Source organism: Heptranchias perlo, chromosome 21 (assembly GCF_035084215.1).
Source record: "Heptranchias perlo isolate sHepPer1 chromosome 21, sHepPer1.hap1, whole genome shotgun sequence".
Taxonomy (NCBI): domain Eukaryota; kingdom Metazoa; phylum Chordata; class Chondrichthyes; order Hexanchiformes; family Hexanchidae; genus Heptranchias; species Heptranchias perlo.
The window spans coordinates 14,393,793-14,409,126 of record NC_090345.1 but is presented as its reverse complement, the minus strand read 5'-3'; the positions used below and the strand labels follow the sequence as shown (position 1 = coordinate 14,409,126).

General features: G+C 40.0%; 1 protein-coding gene across 1 annotated transcript in view; it reads right to left on the bottom strand.

The window, feature by feature from the left end:
- Positions 1-2,759: 2,759 nt before the first annotated feature.
- The window catches only part of eif3s10 (eukaryotic translation initiation factor 3, subunit 10 (theta)), a 39,542-nt gene continuing 26,967 nt past the window's right edge, over positions 2,760-15,334 (bottom strand). The window contains exons 11-22 of the mRNA XM_068002128.1: positions 14,911-15,096; positions 13,914-14,261; positions 13,235-13,339; positions 10,920-11,033; positions 10,607-10,729; positions 10,213-10,366; positions 9,934-10,118; positions 8,588-8,688; positions 7,390-7,649; positions 6,776-6,908; positions 5,489-5,676; positions 2,760-3,769 (exon numbers count right to left, since the gene is read on the bottom strand). Coding sequence (XP_067858229.1) covers positions 3,570-3,769; positions 5,489-5,676; positions 6,776-6,908; positions 7,390-7,649; positions 8,588-8,688; positions 9,934-10,118; positions 10,213-10,366; positions 10,607-10,729; positions 10,920-11,033; positions 13,235-13,339; positions 13,914-14,261; positions 14,911-15,096 — 2,097 coding nt within the window. The 3' untranslated portion in view covers positions 2,760-3,569. The remainder of the gene's footprint in view (positions 3,770-5,488; positions 5,677-6,775; positions 6,909-7,389; positions 7,650-8,587; positions 8,689-9,933; positions 10,119-10,212; positions 10,367-10,606; positions 10,730-10,919; positions 11,034-13,234; positions 13,340-13,913; positions 14,262-14,910; positions 15,097-15,334) is intronic.

The following is a 15,334-nucleotide window of genomic DNA, read 5'->3' as shown; positions in this document are numbered from 1 at the left end:
TAAAAAAGTCAACCACGTTGGTGTGGAACTCTACATTATTGGCTAGACTGGACAATGGCAGTAGGTGACGTTAGTGAATCAGTTACGACAATCCAACAGCTCATGATCACTTTTACCGACACCTTCTTTTGGTTGTTACGGAATTTTTTTTATTTGAATTCAAATTCTCAAATTGACATGGTGGGATTTGAATTTATATTCTCTGGATTATTACGCTACACTACCGTTCTCTACACAACCTGGTAGTGTTTGATGACAAAGGTGGAATTGTGTTCCATTCCTCACAACTGCTAGCCCAACCTCAGAAAACACAAAAAAAAGTGGTTGCTACTTCAAAAAAGTTAAACAAGTCAACATCACTTTTATAAATTCCTTTAAAAATACATTTATCACCTTAAGCAGCCTTCTTTCTTTGTCTATCAGCTATATTTAAAACAAGCAGACCAAATTTGTTTATCTTCCATTCTATTCCAGCATCTCTGCTCCCTCTACTGGCAGCACAAAAGGATAATGCAAATTTGCTTTCCATTGTACAGAAATTAATAGTTTCTTCTAATCTATCATCCTTTTTCTACTTCTGTTGTATGGTCAATCTTAGAATTTCCTTGGCCAGCACAGTTGGAGTTTGGGAAAGGTTCATAAAACAAACAAAAGCATAGAAGAAAAATTGATTGATCTACATGCACGACTCAATTGAATAATGCGACCAAACTTATAATCCACTTTTTTGAGTGTTGAGATACAATTTTCAGTACCACCCTAGATTACAATATATCTATTGTATATCTAATTTGAACTAGAAAGCTCACTTTGTATTTGTAAGCAGGAAGAGCTTCCAAATGTCTCAACAGTCAAATGAATGTTCCGAGGATATGCAATAGCCAGCCAACCACTTATGACACTTCCTACCTGTAGTTTAGCAATTAACTGGTTCATACTCAAGCTGCTTACATTAGGAAGGTATAGCACATATGGGCAAAGGCAGTTTGTACATTTCACAGCATTTTGAAACTATTATGCAAAAAGATTAGCAGTAGCTCAGGCACCTTAGCTATAGGTGCAAACAGGATAGTAAAATTGGTATCAAAAGGAAGTTTCAAATGAGGGTATTCTACATATCCTAAGGAAACAAAATGCAGCAGCAGTTTAATAACTACATCTGAATGCCAGAGTGAGCATGGCAGTCAGCAAACTTATGAAAATTCTGAAAAGATTTGATGGAATTTGTTTATTTCCATCACTAAGCAGTTCTCTAGGAATTTAGTTATCCAAATTTTGATATTCTGAACTTCATTATTCCATGAATTATACACATGACTATCTTAGCTGGTATCCCTTGTTTCCCAAGTTTCCAATCTCGGCTGTTTTCTTGTGGAGAGGAGTCAACTACAGGACCAGACATCTACCACAGGAAGTGGAGAAATAAACTGAAAGGAGTCAACCCAACTGTTAATAAGCACATCTCTATGGTTGGTCATATAGTGATATCTGCACAAGCCTGCAAGTAGGCTGCTTAGTAGTCCTCAGCCACAACCACACAGAAAGGGGAACATAGGAACGTTTAGGCCCTTGAGCCTATTCTGCTGTTCAATGAGATCATGGCTGATCTGAGACCAACTCCATATACCCGCCTTAGCCCCCATACTCCTTTAGATTTTTGTTAACCAAAGATATATCAATTTCAGATTTAAAATTAACAATTGAGCAAGCATCATCTGCCATTTGCAGAAGACGGTTCCAAACTTCTACCACCCTTTGAGTGTATAAGTGTTGCCTAACTGCACTCCTGCAAGTCCTGTCTCTAATTTTCAGGTTATGTCCCCTAGTCCTAGTCTTCCCAACCAGCGGAAATAATTTCTCCCTATAAGTTCCCCTTAATGTCTTGAAAACTTCAATCAAATCACTCTCCATTCTTCTAAATTCCAGGGAATACAACCCTAATTTGTTTAAGCTCTCCTCATAATTAAACCCTTGGGAGTCCAGGTATCTTTCTAGTAAATCTATGCTGCACTCCCTCCAAGGTCAATATATCCTTCCTATGGTGTGGTGCCCAGAACTGAACACAATACTCCAGGTATGGTTTAACCAGGCTTTGTATAGCTGTAGTGTAACTTCTACCCCCTTATACTCTAGTCCTCCAGATATAAAGGCCAGCATCCCATTAGCCCTTTTAATTATTTTCTGTACCCGTCCATGACATTTTAATGATGTACATGGATCCCTAAGTCTCTTTGGACCTCCACTGTTTAGAGCTTTTCACCATTTAGGAAGTACTCTGATCTATCCTTTTTAGGTCCAAAGTGGATGACCTCACACTTGCCTACAATGAAATCCATTTTCCAGTTTTGCCTATTCAATTAATCTATTAATATCTCTGTAATTTTATGCTTCCATCTACACTGTTTACAATGCTGCCTATCTTTGTGTGGCTCTCTATCTCGTCATCCAAGTTGCTAATAAATAGTGAATAGTTGAGTCCCAACACAGATCCCTCTGGGACACTAGTCACATCCTGCCAATTTTAGTTCCTGCCCATTATCCCTACTCTGTCCCCTGCCGCTCAACCAATTTCCTAACTAGGTCAATAATTTGTTGTCAATTCTATGAGCTTTAACTTTAGCTAAGTCTCTCATGAGGGACTTCATCGAATGCCTTCTGGAAGTCCATAAAAACATTCATAGGAACAAAATGAGTGTTATGATACATATTCACCTGCAATATTTAGGTCATTTTTCAAATGAACAAAAACAGACAGCTAATCACTGAAGTTCTTTTATTTGACCATTTCTTTTTCTGGAACTGACTTAATGATTGCATGTAACACAATCATTACTACAAAGACAGATTTGATGAGGAAAACCTTTATTCTAAAGATGGGAAGAAAATTAGGTCCAAATCAATTTAATAATCCAAATGAGAAAAGGTAGCAAACCCCACCAAAAATACTCCAAATTGCAAAGTTTTGAATAATGAGTATGTGACATTTTAAAAATACACTCACACAATAATCCACAATGTATCATTTGTGATGGCAGCAGACATACTGGCAACACATGTACCAAATAGTTGGATAATAAAAGCCTTTATCGTGTCTACATCATACAGCAAGGCTACTTTATCCAAATCGGCTGATAAGATTTGAAGAGAGATGTAGGTTTGGTGTGCATTTTCCTTTCACATTACAGCTGCACTAGACGCTAATTGTATTCCATTTACTATCAAAGTTGCCACAGCTTATTTATTAAAATCGGGCAATCTTGAAAATTCAAAGTAGGCAGCTGTCACATTTAGACCATCGAGTGAAATGCTGACATTGTAACGGCAAGGCTTTGACATGCAACAGGTGTTTCATTTAGCAGGCTTCTATTATTTTAGCTGCATGATCGGCTTGTCTTAAATTTGCTGTACTAAAATAGGTACATGCGTACAGTTTAACGAACATCAAGTTTACTGGTTAGTTTCAAAACATTTTTTTTTAAAGAGTTTCTCATGAAATTATTGTAATTCTTAAATTCAGACTCAAAAGAATTCAGCTAGCTGGTCTTGGTAAACTGGGCATGAAGGTACTTTTAGCGGCGAACAGTAGTCCATCCTTCTTCATCAATTTCGTTTTTGATACGACGAGGTGCCTCTTTATCATGGTCAGCACTCCAGGCTGATTTTTCTTGGTCACTGTCCTTGAGTGACGGACCTTTTTGGGGAGTATCACGCACCTCTTGGTCACCCTGGCATTCATCTTTTCGAACTTCACCTCCACGCCGCCATGCACCTGTAAACCAATTCAATTATTTAATTATGTACTGATGATTTGAGAACACAAGTCTTCGGAATGAAAATACTATGAATTAAAATTTTGTACCTGTACCTCAAACTTTTTAAGCAGCCCAAAAATCATCTATATAAGGTGTAGAGTTTAGTTTCTACAAAAAACACAGAAAATAACCCCCCTCCCCAAAAAAATTTACACTTCCAAACAACTTGCCAAATGCCTCTTAACACCTCGATCATGCTCCTAGGCTGAATTCAAGTAACAGCTTATCCGATGGGCAATCCCTCTCCCACCTAGCCTCTGATCGCTTTCTTCTTCCCCTATTTAATAGATGCTATTATAGTTTGTGCTCCTTTGAAGCTGCTTCTTTTCCCTTCTGTACTGCAAATATACCACCCCACAGAGTCTTCCTCCTTGTTGTGTTTAAATCAAGGTTCATTCCAGTCTCCTATAATGACTCTTTTTCAGGATCTCAAAGCTCTAGAACATCTTGCCTTGTTCGTTTCAGTTATTACTTGCTCCTACAATTTTCAGGCTTTTTAAAACTCAAATTTACCACCTAAATCACTACTGCTTCACCCCGTCTTCTGTTTCACTTGTTAACCTTAGTAGGGTACTGCACTGAGCCTTTGTCCTTCACTATGGTTTCTCAAAAAAGAAAAAGAAGTTTTTACCTCCTCCGTGGATTTTAATGATTAAAATTGTGTGGAAAAGGCATCTTGTACAGTTTACCTCTGGGTCTATGTTGGATTTGGTTGCCTTACCACTTAGCGTATCTGAACAGGCCAAGAATGCAGTTTCCACTATTAATGGCCTTTCCACAACATTGGTTGAAGGTCCAGCCCAGACTAGCAAAGTCACAACTGGACATTCAAAGTAACTTTGCATGCAGTGTAAAAAATGGGGCAGTTGTAACATAGTTCAACACCAATGGGAACCTGCGGATTCCAAACTTTCATTGATAAAGTCACAAATGCACCACTATCTACTTTTGTTATAAATTTTTTGCAAAAGACCGAAGAATATGACTAGCCCTTCTTAAACTTCAAGTTAAACTGTAATGTTGTTCCATTCATATTTCCAGTTATATACACTAGTAGTAGAAAAAGTTTTACAGCATAGGAGGTCATTTGGCCCATCATGTCTGTACTGGCTCTCATAAGAACAATCCAGACATCTCAAAACTCTGTAGTTGGCAACCAGGAGCTAGGCATTACAGGATTTTCCCAACCTATGGGGAAGTACTTGGTCGGTCTTCCTTCAAGGGATTCTCCAACAAACTTGCTGAAATCAAGAACTTGTATGTAAAACTGTGAGCGCAAAACAGATTGCAACATGGTAGGCAAAAAACGTGTCCAATCACTCTGCTGCACAATACATAAAGTATACACACATCACCATTGCAGCTCCTCCTTACATTCTTTTTCAAGCGTCATTCTTTACTTTTTCTCATTCTCAATTTTTAAAAAAAAACTCCAAACCTCTCAGCATGCTTCAAGAATAATAATGATTAAGGTGGAAAATTGGATATTCACTTTTCACGGTGTCAACATTTACGTGGTTGTTGAAAATGTTATCGATTTTAAGGATACACAGCAGCGCTACCAAGAAATCCTAGTAATAACACCCTCAAAGAAAATGCTGAGGAATTGGTTAGTTTTGCTTGGAAAGAACTCAGAATACAGCATTATTTCAAGCAACAGTATTCTGCTCTTTTACCCTCATCTCGACCACTCTTAACAGGTAGAACACGGCGCTCCGGCTCATCTTTACGATCCTTAGTGTCTCGACGTTCACGAGTGTCTCTACGATCTCTATCACCATCCCAATCATCACGCCGTGAAGCATCTCTCCAGCTACTAGTCTCTTCAGAACCACCACGTCTCCAAGGGTTATCCTCCTTCTCTCTGTATAAGCAACAAATCCATTATTCATGTTCATAAAACACAGACAGCTAGAAATACAGGTCAACAATGGGTAAATAAAATTTGCTACTCTAGTATTTGCAGTTCAACTTTACACCTGTTCCTGCATATATTTTTTGCTTCCTCTTTTGCCCCACCCAGCCAAGTATGCAACGTGGTACCAGGAAACATGGAAAACTTTTTCTACACCTAGCTAGCATCTTAAATCAGCCTTGGCGTCTGGGTGAAGAGTTAGATAATTAAACTGTTGTCACTTGTTTGTAACGTCTTGCACTATAGCGAACTGTGCGTGGAACTAGCTGAAGATCAATTCTGCAAATACAATCGGAATTCTGAACAGCAAAAAAAAGTAGGATTTAATAAGTAAATTTTGCAAATGAACAAGGACAGTTCTCTCCATGGATCAACCAGTTTATCCAATGAGTAGAGCTGTACAGACACTTGACCATCACAAGTTTAATCTCCTGTTTGTGCAGAGTTAAGTAATCTCAGCTGGGACAGCAGCAAAGATGCCATAATTGGCCCCAGTGCTGGGGTTAAACGACAGTAGGTGAAGGCCCGAGTTCCCAGTCTTGGTTGCTATGCAGCTAGAAGCATGCTTGTGTGGATGTCGGGCACGGGCAAGACTGCACTTTTCTGCCTACACAGAACAATAGCCTGCCAACATTCATTGTCAAGGCTCACATGTAAATTATGGCTACCTGGGCGAAGTACTAGAAGGTGTCCATCTGTACTCTAGCAAGGAGATAGCCACTTCAGAACAGGGGAGAAAACTGATGAGAAAAAAACAAACACCGCTACTGGAATATTCACTTGTGATGTCCAAGTTACAATTTTTGAGATGGGAGTGGGGATGAAGAGCAGCACAATCAGGATATCTAACTGCTTGGCAAAGTTTTAATGTGACAATTAACTTCATTCTTATTTTAAGGAAAAACACCCAATAGCCAAAAAAAAACCCAGGGTGCTCAATATTTGAATGAAAGCCATCTACCATATGCAATTTAACACACTAAGTAGAACTGCCATTAATAGAATTATCTGGAAGAAACAGTTTGTTCATAATCCTTGGTCTACAAACCTATGTGCCACACGGCGATCTTGATCTCGATCCGAATCACGATCTCTATCCCAGATATCTTCTGAAGGCCTGGTGTCTCTGGGCGGGGCCCAGCTTTCTTCACGTGCTTTTTCTCTTTCTCTCCATCCAACACCTTAGATATAAAGGAAATAAGAAATGTAGAAGATTTTTTTGTTCTTACTTGTACACTACTGCCATCGTCATAGGGTTCTGTTTAAAAACGCCGACTTGTGCAGATCACTATCTGAATTCGCCTACAAAGTATTCCTCATTTAGAAAAACTGTTGTGCCCTTGTTGTAAATTTGTTTTATTATATTTTAACATTACATATACACAAGAATTGTTTTTACTGACTCCCCTTTCAAAGAATTCCCTATCTTATCATCAGCACAAGGAGTGCAATAGTTCAAGGAGAAGGCCTACCCACACCTTCCCAAAACAACTAGGGATGGGCAATGATGTGGCCTTGCCTACATCGCCACATTCAGAAAATAGCTAACACCGAAAGCTGTGCAGTTTATATATCCCACTATATACTTCAAAAATTTACAGTAACTCAATTGCCTCAGTTAGCAAGACTATATCCCCAAAAAATTAAAAAGATTTCTAGTACCAGGTTTATCAAGAGGTCTCCATGGGCCAGGTCTTGAATCCTCCACACGCCGAGAACCCCTGTCATCATCACGGCGTGATGATCGGTCATCATCGCGCCAAGATCCCCTTTCATCATCACCCCTTTTGAACAGCGGACCACGATCATCGTCTCCTCTTCTGAACAGTGGCTCCCTGTCATCATCCCGCCGAATTCTGTCCTCCCCACGACGGAATGTAGGCCCATCATCAAAGCCACGATCTTGCCCCCGGCGCCACTCTCTAAGTGCCGAAGAATGAATGCAAGTCACAAACTATTAAAAGATTTCATAATTATATCCTCCTGTAAAATGGGCAGACAAATGGCAGATGAAATCTAATGCAGAGAAGTGTGAAGTGATGCATTTTGCAAGGAAAAATGAGGAGATGCAGTATTAACTAAATGGTACAATTTTAAAGGGGGTGCAGGAACAGAGACACCGGGTGGGGGTCACATACACAAATCTTTGAAGGTGGCAGGACAAGTTGATAAAGATGTTAAAAAAAGCATATGGGATCCATGGCATTATAAATAGAGGCATAAAGTACAAAAGCAAGGAAGTGATGGTAAACCTTCATAAATCACTGGTTAAACCTCAGTTAGAGTACTGTATCCATTTCTGGGCACCACACTTTAGAAAGGATGTCAAGGCCTTGAAGAGGGTGCAGAGAACATTTACCAAAATGGTACCAGGGATGAGGGAATTCAATTATGTGGAAGAACTAAAGAAGCTGGGATTGTTCTCCCTAGAGCAAAGAAGGTTAAGGGGAGATTTATAGAGATGTTCAAAATTATGAGGTGTTTTGATGGAGCAAATAGGGAGAAACTGTTTCCACTAGGGAGAGTCGGTAACAAGAGGACACAGATTGAGGATATTTGGCAAAAAGGCCAGGGGACGGAGAATTCTTTTTACTCAGCAATGATGTTATGATCTGGAATGCATTGCCTGAAAGGCTAGTGGAAGCAGATTCAATAGTAACTTTCAAAAAGGGAAGTGGATGTCTGCTTAAAAAGGAAACATTTGCAGGGCTACGGGGAAAAGAGCAGGGGAGTGGGACTAATATGATAACTCTTTCAAAGAGCCAGCACAGGCATGATGGGCCGAATGGCCTCCTTCTGTGCAGTACGATTCTGAGATAACTAACTTGGTTGTAGCCGCTATTTTACTATAATTACATACGCATCAGTTCCACCACGTCTCCACTCAGTGTCTCTTTCTATGAAACGGGACTCTCTCCAACCATCTCGATCTGAGTCTCTGTCACTCCAGCGCAGTGGTTCCTGCCAAGAAAAATAAATTCAAATATGTAACTGCCAAGACCAGTGGTGAATAGTAGCTTCTCCTTTTAAAATAAAATTATTTTCTTCATAATTCACATCCAAGTACAGTTCAACTGTAATTCTTTACCAACAGAATGAATTCTATCATATACAAACATTAACTTAAAGCGAGTTCAAAGCTAACTTCAGTCAATTCTTCTAGTAACAAACTTCCAGTTTTTAAAATCGTGGGTCAATCTTCCTGCAACCCAACCTCATCTGATAACTAATGTAGTTAAGCTTCCACCTGGGAAGTAGGAAAGTTTTGATAATACTTCAGAGTTACAGTTTGCAATGGGATTGGACTACTAGAACATTCATCTTTCCAAGTAGCACAAACAATTCTTCTAAAAGCAACTGACAAAATAAGCACAAATACTTTAAAAATTAATTAAGCTTGAGAAAATCTCCATAGTAAAGTTAGCTATCATGATAAGTCTTCCTTAATCTTGAAATAAATCCTCCTGCCTGAACTAGTACAAGTCACAATTGAAATAAAAATATTCTAATGCAATAATCACACCATTCTGTCCTTAAAATTTACACAATTTTACCCTTCAGTGATGTCACTAGGTGTATTTTGCACATTTGATACCAAAATGCCAGAGCAAAATTTCATTTGTCAAATGGTTTTAGTACTAGATGCTACACTTGTTTTGATTATCTTAGTTCCACACCACAAATTGCTCCCATCCACTAGCTGCAGAGCTGTGACGATTGATATTTTTACCCAATGCTACATGGCTTTCTCCAGAAACAACCCAACATTCTAAAGACAGAATCTACAATCATGCTTCTGGGCTCTTCTCCTCAGTTTAAGTGGACTACAGCATGAAAGTTTGCTCTGTACTGAAATCCTAGTGATAAAACTGCCTTGAGCTACAGCCTTTTGGCTCTTAACTGCAGAAGGTGGAAAATAGCCTCTTTGGTCTCCTGGGCACGAAACTTTCACTTCTTACTCAGAAAGCAGTAGATTTGAGTATCACAGCAATCCCATCAAAACTATGCATTTGACCTTCCTGTTGGATTGCTTGACAGACCACTGAATAGAAGCAAGGTGTTCAGTCATGAAAACGGAAAACAGACATTGCCCATCTTGACCCATTTGAATTTCACCTTTTGCTGCTATATCACTAAGTGACAATTACAACCATCAGGTTGAAGCAGAGCAGTGAACAAATACAAGAACAAAAAAACAGCCATTACCTTTCTGCGACTCTGGTCTTCAGCAGCTTTCCTTTCTTCTTCTTTACGACGTTCTCGTTCTTCAATTTCCAACTCTCGCTGGCGCCGTTTCCTTTCGGTTTCTTCCAATTTTCTTAGTTTTTCCTGGTATTCACGCTCGTCCGCCTCCCGTTTTTCACGCTCAACGCGTTCCTTCTCTTCGCGTTCTATACCAAGAAACTCCAAAATAAGAAGCCAGCCTTGCAGAAATTTACATTATGTTTGTTTTGTCATGAAAATATTAAATCTAGATATTCAAACCTTTCTTAAGCTTTTCTTCCTCCATTCTCTGAGCTTCCTCCTCTTTTTCTATGTAGTAGGTCTTGCGTCTTTCCTCTTTACGTTGTTTCTTGCGTTCCTCTAAACGCTTAACCCGTTCCTCGCTGAGCTTCTCTTGGAAATTCTTCAGCTTTTCCTTTTCTCAGAACAAAATAAAAAGCAACGTAAGAAAAAGAAACACCACCCTTTGCCTAGGTCTGCCATATTGAAGGGATTTAAACAAGTCACTAGTGCAGCATTATTTATATGGACAAACTACTGATTTTATTAAAAGAACAAAAAAGAATAATGCTTCTCATGGGTGATTTCTGAAGTTGTGGCCAAGAACATCTTCAAGCTAAAATAAATACTATAAGTTACTTGAAAAATTGCAGACCTCATAAACAGTACGTCGTGAAGCCATAAGCTTGGATAGGAACATGTCTCGATCCTCCATCATTCTTGACATTCGATTCTTGTGCTCCAGTGCCTTCTCACGCTCTACTTTCATACTAGTGATCTGTAAATTAAAGTACTTTACAATCATCAACTACACACAGACATATAATTTAACCCTATTGTTAAATCATGAAATGCAACTTAACTCAAGTTACAAGATCAAGGAACACACATAGCAAAATGATGCACTGATGCAAGAATCAAGAGAACAAATGCCTGAAATGCAGAGGTACACAAATTATATCACCCACCCTTTCTTCCTCTTGAAGTTCCCACAATTCCATATCTTTTATTCGCTGTTCCTCAAAAGCTTGTTTGAGCAGAGGTATTTCTTCCAATCGTTTAGCTCTTTCGTAAAAGTCAATCTGTACAAAACAATAACAGTAATACAGTTTCCTGTTGCGCTTTCATTTTTAAAACTCTCAGTATTATGCAATATTCTAGAGAAATTGGCAAGGATTTTAAATCTTGTGCAATGCATATTTTCTATAGTAGCTTAGAATATAGGTGTATCCTATTACCTTCATCAACTGACCAACAAATTTTGAGAAGTGGCATACTGGTATACTTGGCTTCATAAATCGATTCATTACAGTGTTCCTAATGATTGCCATGGCAGATTTTAATAACTAAATTACTTCTTCCAGGTGTATGAAGTTTTAACTTGGCAGAAATTTACCCAACGACTACATGTAGCTATCAGTTTATTTTAGTTAGAACACAAACTATTACAATACAGATAGGAGCACAGGGAAATGATTAATAAATCTTCCTACTGGTATGACTCAATATCAGACTACTTTCTCACTGACAACAGTCTCAAAAATATAGGTAAAATTCAATTCTTTAGTTAGTTTAAATTCCTCCCTGCATGTCATTTTAATACTCTGATTTCTTTTCCCTCAGACTATGGGCTACAGGTCATTCAAAAGCTGGCAGAAGATTGGTCATCTGCCAAAAGTGCTCAAAACAGCCACTAGGGGGTTTACAAGAAGGGTAGTTCAATTTACTGACCTGCTCTCTATCCCTCCTTCTGAATAGGAAAGTGCAGGTTGCTCCACAATAATAGTTAAGATTTATAATTATCCATATGGAAAATTGCAGATGCATCCCCAGGTTTTATTACCTAATTTGTTAAAAATTCATTCATGGGATGTGGGCGTTGCTGGCAAGGCCAGCATTTATTGCCCATCCCTAATTGCCCTTGAGAAGGTGGTGGTGAGCCGCCTTCTTGAATCACTGCAGTTAGGTAGGTAGGGAGTCGCAGGATTTTGACCCAGCGATGATGAAGGAACGGCGATATATTTCCAAGTCGGGATGGTATGTGACTTGGAGGGGAATGTGCAGATGGTGTTGTTCCCATATGCCTGCTGCCCTTGGCCTTCTAGGTGGTAGGGGTCGCGGATTTGGGAGATGCTGTCGAAGAATCCTTGTCGAGTTGCTGCAGTGTATCCTGTAGATGGTACACACTGCAGCCATGGTGCGCCGGTGGTGAAGGAAGTGAATGTTTAGGGTGATGGATGGGGTGCCAATCAAGCGGGCTGCTTTGTCTTGGATGGTGTCGAGCTTCTTGAGTGATGTTGGAGCTGCACTCATCCAGGCAAGTGGACAGTATTCCATCACACTCCTGACTTGTGCCTTGTAGATGGTGGAAAGGCTTTGGGGAGTCAGGAGGTGAGTCATTCAGCACAGAATACCTAGCCTCTGATCTGCTCTTGTATGCACAGTATTTATGTGGCTGGTCCAGTTATGTTTCTTAATGATAGTGGGGGATTCAGCGATGCTGTTGAATGTCACGGGGAGGTGGTTAGACTCTCTTGTCGGAGATGGTCGTTGCCTGGAACTCGTCTGGCGTGAATGTGACTTGCCACTTATCAGCCCAAGCCTGGATGTTGTCCAGGTCTTGCTGCATGCGGGCACGGACTGCTTCGTTATCTGAGGGTTTGTGAATGGAACTGAACACTGTGCAACCATCAGCGAACATCTCCATTTCTGAACTTATGATGGAGGGAAGGTTATTGATGAAGCAGCTGAAGATGGTTGGGCCTAGGACACTGCCCTGAGGAATTCCTGCAGCAATGTCCTGGGGCTGAGATGATTGGCCTCCAACAACCACTACCATCTTCCTTTGTGCTAGGTATGACTCCAGCCACTGGAGCGTTTTCCCTCCCAATTCCCATTGATTTCAATTTTACTAGGGCTCCTTGGTGCCACACTCAAATGCTGCTTTGATGTCAAGGGCAGTCACTCTCACCTCACCTCTGGAATTCAGCTCTTTTGTCCATGTTTGGACCAAGGCTGTAATGAAATCTGGAGCAGAGTGGTCCCGGCGGAATCCAATATGCTATAATGCAAAGCACCACCCTAACCCACTGAAAGGCAATCTTACTAGTACTGCCATTGTTACACCACAGAAACTCATCATCACAAAGCCAACGTGTCTCTGTGGCTGCTTACTGTTCACATCATCAGTACCAATATTCCTGCTTCACATCTTACTAGTAAGCAGATGTCACTATATTCTTTTTATCACGATTGTGGTTGATCAAATAATCCATCTGCTCACCTTCTTTTCCTGATTTTTCAGACGTTCCTGAAGTTCCCTCTTTTCTTTCTCCAGCTGCTCAACCTGCTTTGCCATGATAAAATCTGGATCCAGTTCTTCAAGGTCCTGTGAAAAATCATGATCAGACATTGTGCACCAAAATACACAGAACAAAATTTGCATTATTGACACAAACACACTAGCCTCTTGTACAAACTGGTATCATATAGATTACAAGAATCAAATTTTCACTTTAGAAACAGACTACTCATTGGTTCAAGTTCTTTACCACAACCCCCTTACAGCGAGTTCCCTGATCTCAACAAAGCAGTGAAGTGGGGAAAATAGTTACAACATTAACTTATTAATATGTAGTTACAGAGCAAAGTGGGAGCTTGGAAGCATATTGTCCATCAAACCTCTTCCTCTCCGACACAATGTTACAAGACACGAGTGCAGAGGTCCGAAAAAACAAGTTTAAAATTTATATTAGAGGTGTTGGGAGGAAAATTTTTTAGGATTAAAATTAGCATGTGTACACTGGGCACTTTGGGTTTTGGAAAAAGTCTATGTTCAAGTCCTAGATTTACAAAATATCACTGGACACCATCTACAGTTTGCCCACTAAAAAAAAAAGCATTTTACAGATAGGGACAAAGAAAAAAGACTTGGAAATAAAATAGGCATAATTGTATCTTACCTCAATATCGATATCTTTAAATGCCTTAGCTCCCAGTTCAGTTTTTTTGATCTGTTCCAGGCGCTCTCGCACATGTTTCCGTTTGATGTTTTCATGCTCTTGCATGAGGCGTTCTTTCTCCCTCTCCTGGGCTTCTTGGCGTAAACGCTCTTCTTCAGCCTTGCGAACTTTCTGAAGCTCTGCCTCTCGCAATTCCATTTCTTCTTTCTCCCGTTGAACATTCAGGCTTTCCAGGCGTTCTTTTCTCTCCTCAATAGTCTGACGACGGGCAAGGATACGCTGGTGTTCCTTCCTGGCATTCTTCAAATAAGCACTGACAGCCTGCTGGTGCTGCTCTTCCTTCTCATTCTAAAGCATTAAAAACAGGGAATGGGGGGAGGGAAAGAGAGGGGGTGAGGTAGAAACCTTAAATCCAAGAATGCAAACTTCTTACAAAACAGCAGAAGCTCCTGATATTTAAACATATGTTGGGCTCCCCTCATGGCTCAGCTGTTTACGGTTATAAGCAAACGAGCCACACAAACCAGGAAGGTCCAGGTTCTATTCTCAGTCCATGCTGAGTTTGCAGATCGCGGCTGGGGCAGCTGTAGGGAGGGTTCCCTGGGCCACGGAGAGAGGAAAAGCTGATTATCTACTGAGCCCTGCTGGGATTGTGCATTACTTTTTAAAAAGTCAGCCAGCACCTGACATTCATGGCAGGTTATTCTTAAGACTCTCCAAACCAAATAATGAGAAAGGCACATAGTTTGATAATGGATGGCATTATCTATCGATAGGAACACACCCCACTTTCCTTAGCCCAGAAAGCTTTGCTACAGGCTGGCAATAGTCAGGGTGTAACAATATTCTGTGTATGTACAAGTACTGCTGGAGTTTAACATACAGCTTACTAGCATACAGAACTGCTAAGATTCCTATTGCTTGCCCACTTAGGATCACTGGACCCGTTACGGCACTGGTTTGCAGTGTTATCTGGAGTCAAGAAAAAAATACTTACAAGCAAGTGTGTTGGCTTGACAACTTGAATAGCCTTAGCTAATGCAGCAGACATAGCAGTGAGTTGGCTTCTGATCTGCTCTGAGGGCATTGGCTGCAAGTAAGGACCCACTGGTGAATCTTCCCGCGGAGAATAGTTAAGGTCTGAGCCAAAACTCAAAGTACGAGAAGAATGATCTATGCGAACCTAGAACAAATATTGTCAATTAACAAAACCAGCAATTAATATATCTTTCCCTTCTGAAATTGTTTTTGTAACTCTTGAAAACAAAATTACAAAAATAAATTTTAATTATATGATCAATTTGGAGAAATATCATTTCAGATCAAATGAATGTCCACACTTGAAAAATACACTTACTTGAACATATTTAACAAATGCCACAAGAGCCCACATCTCATTGAAGCAGGATTAATTTACCAAT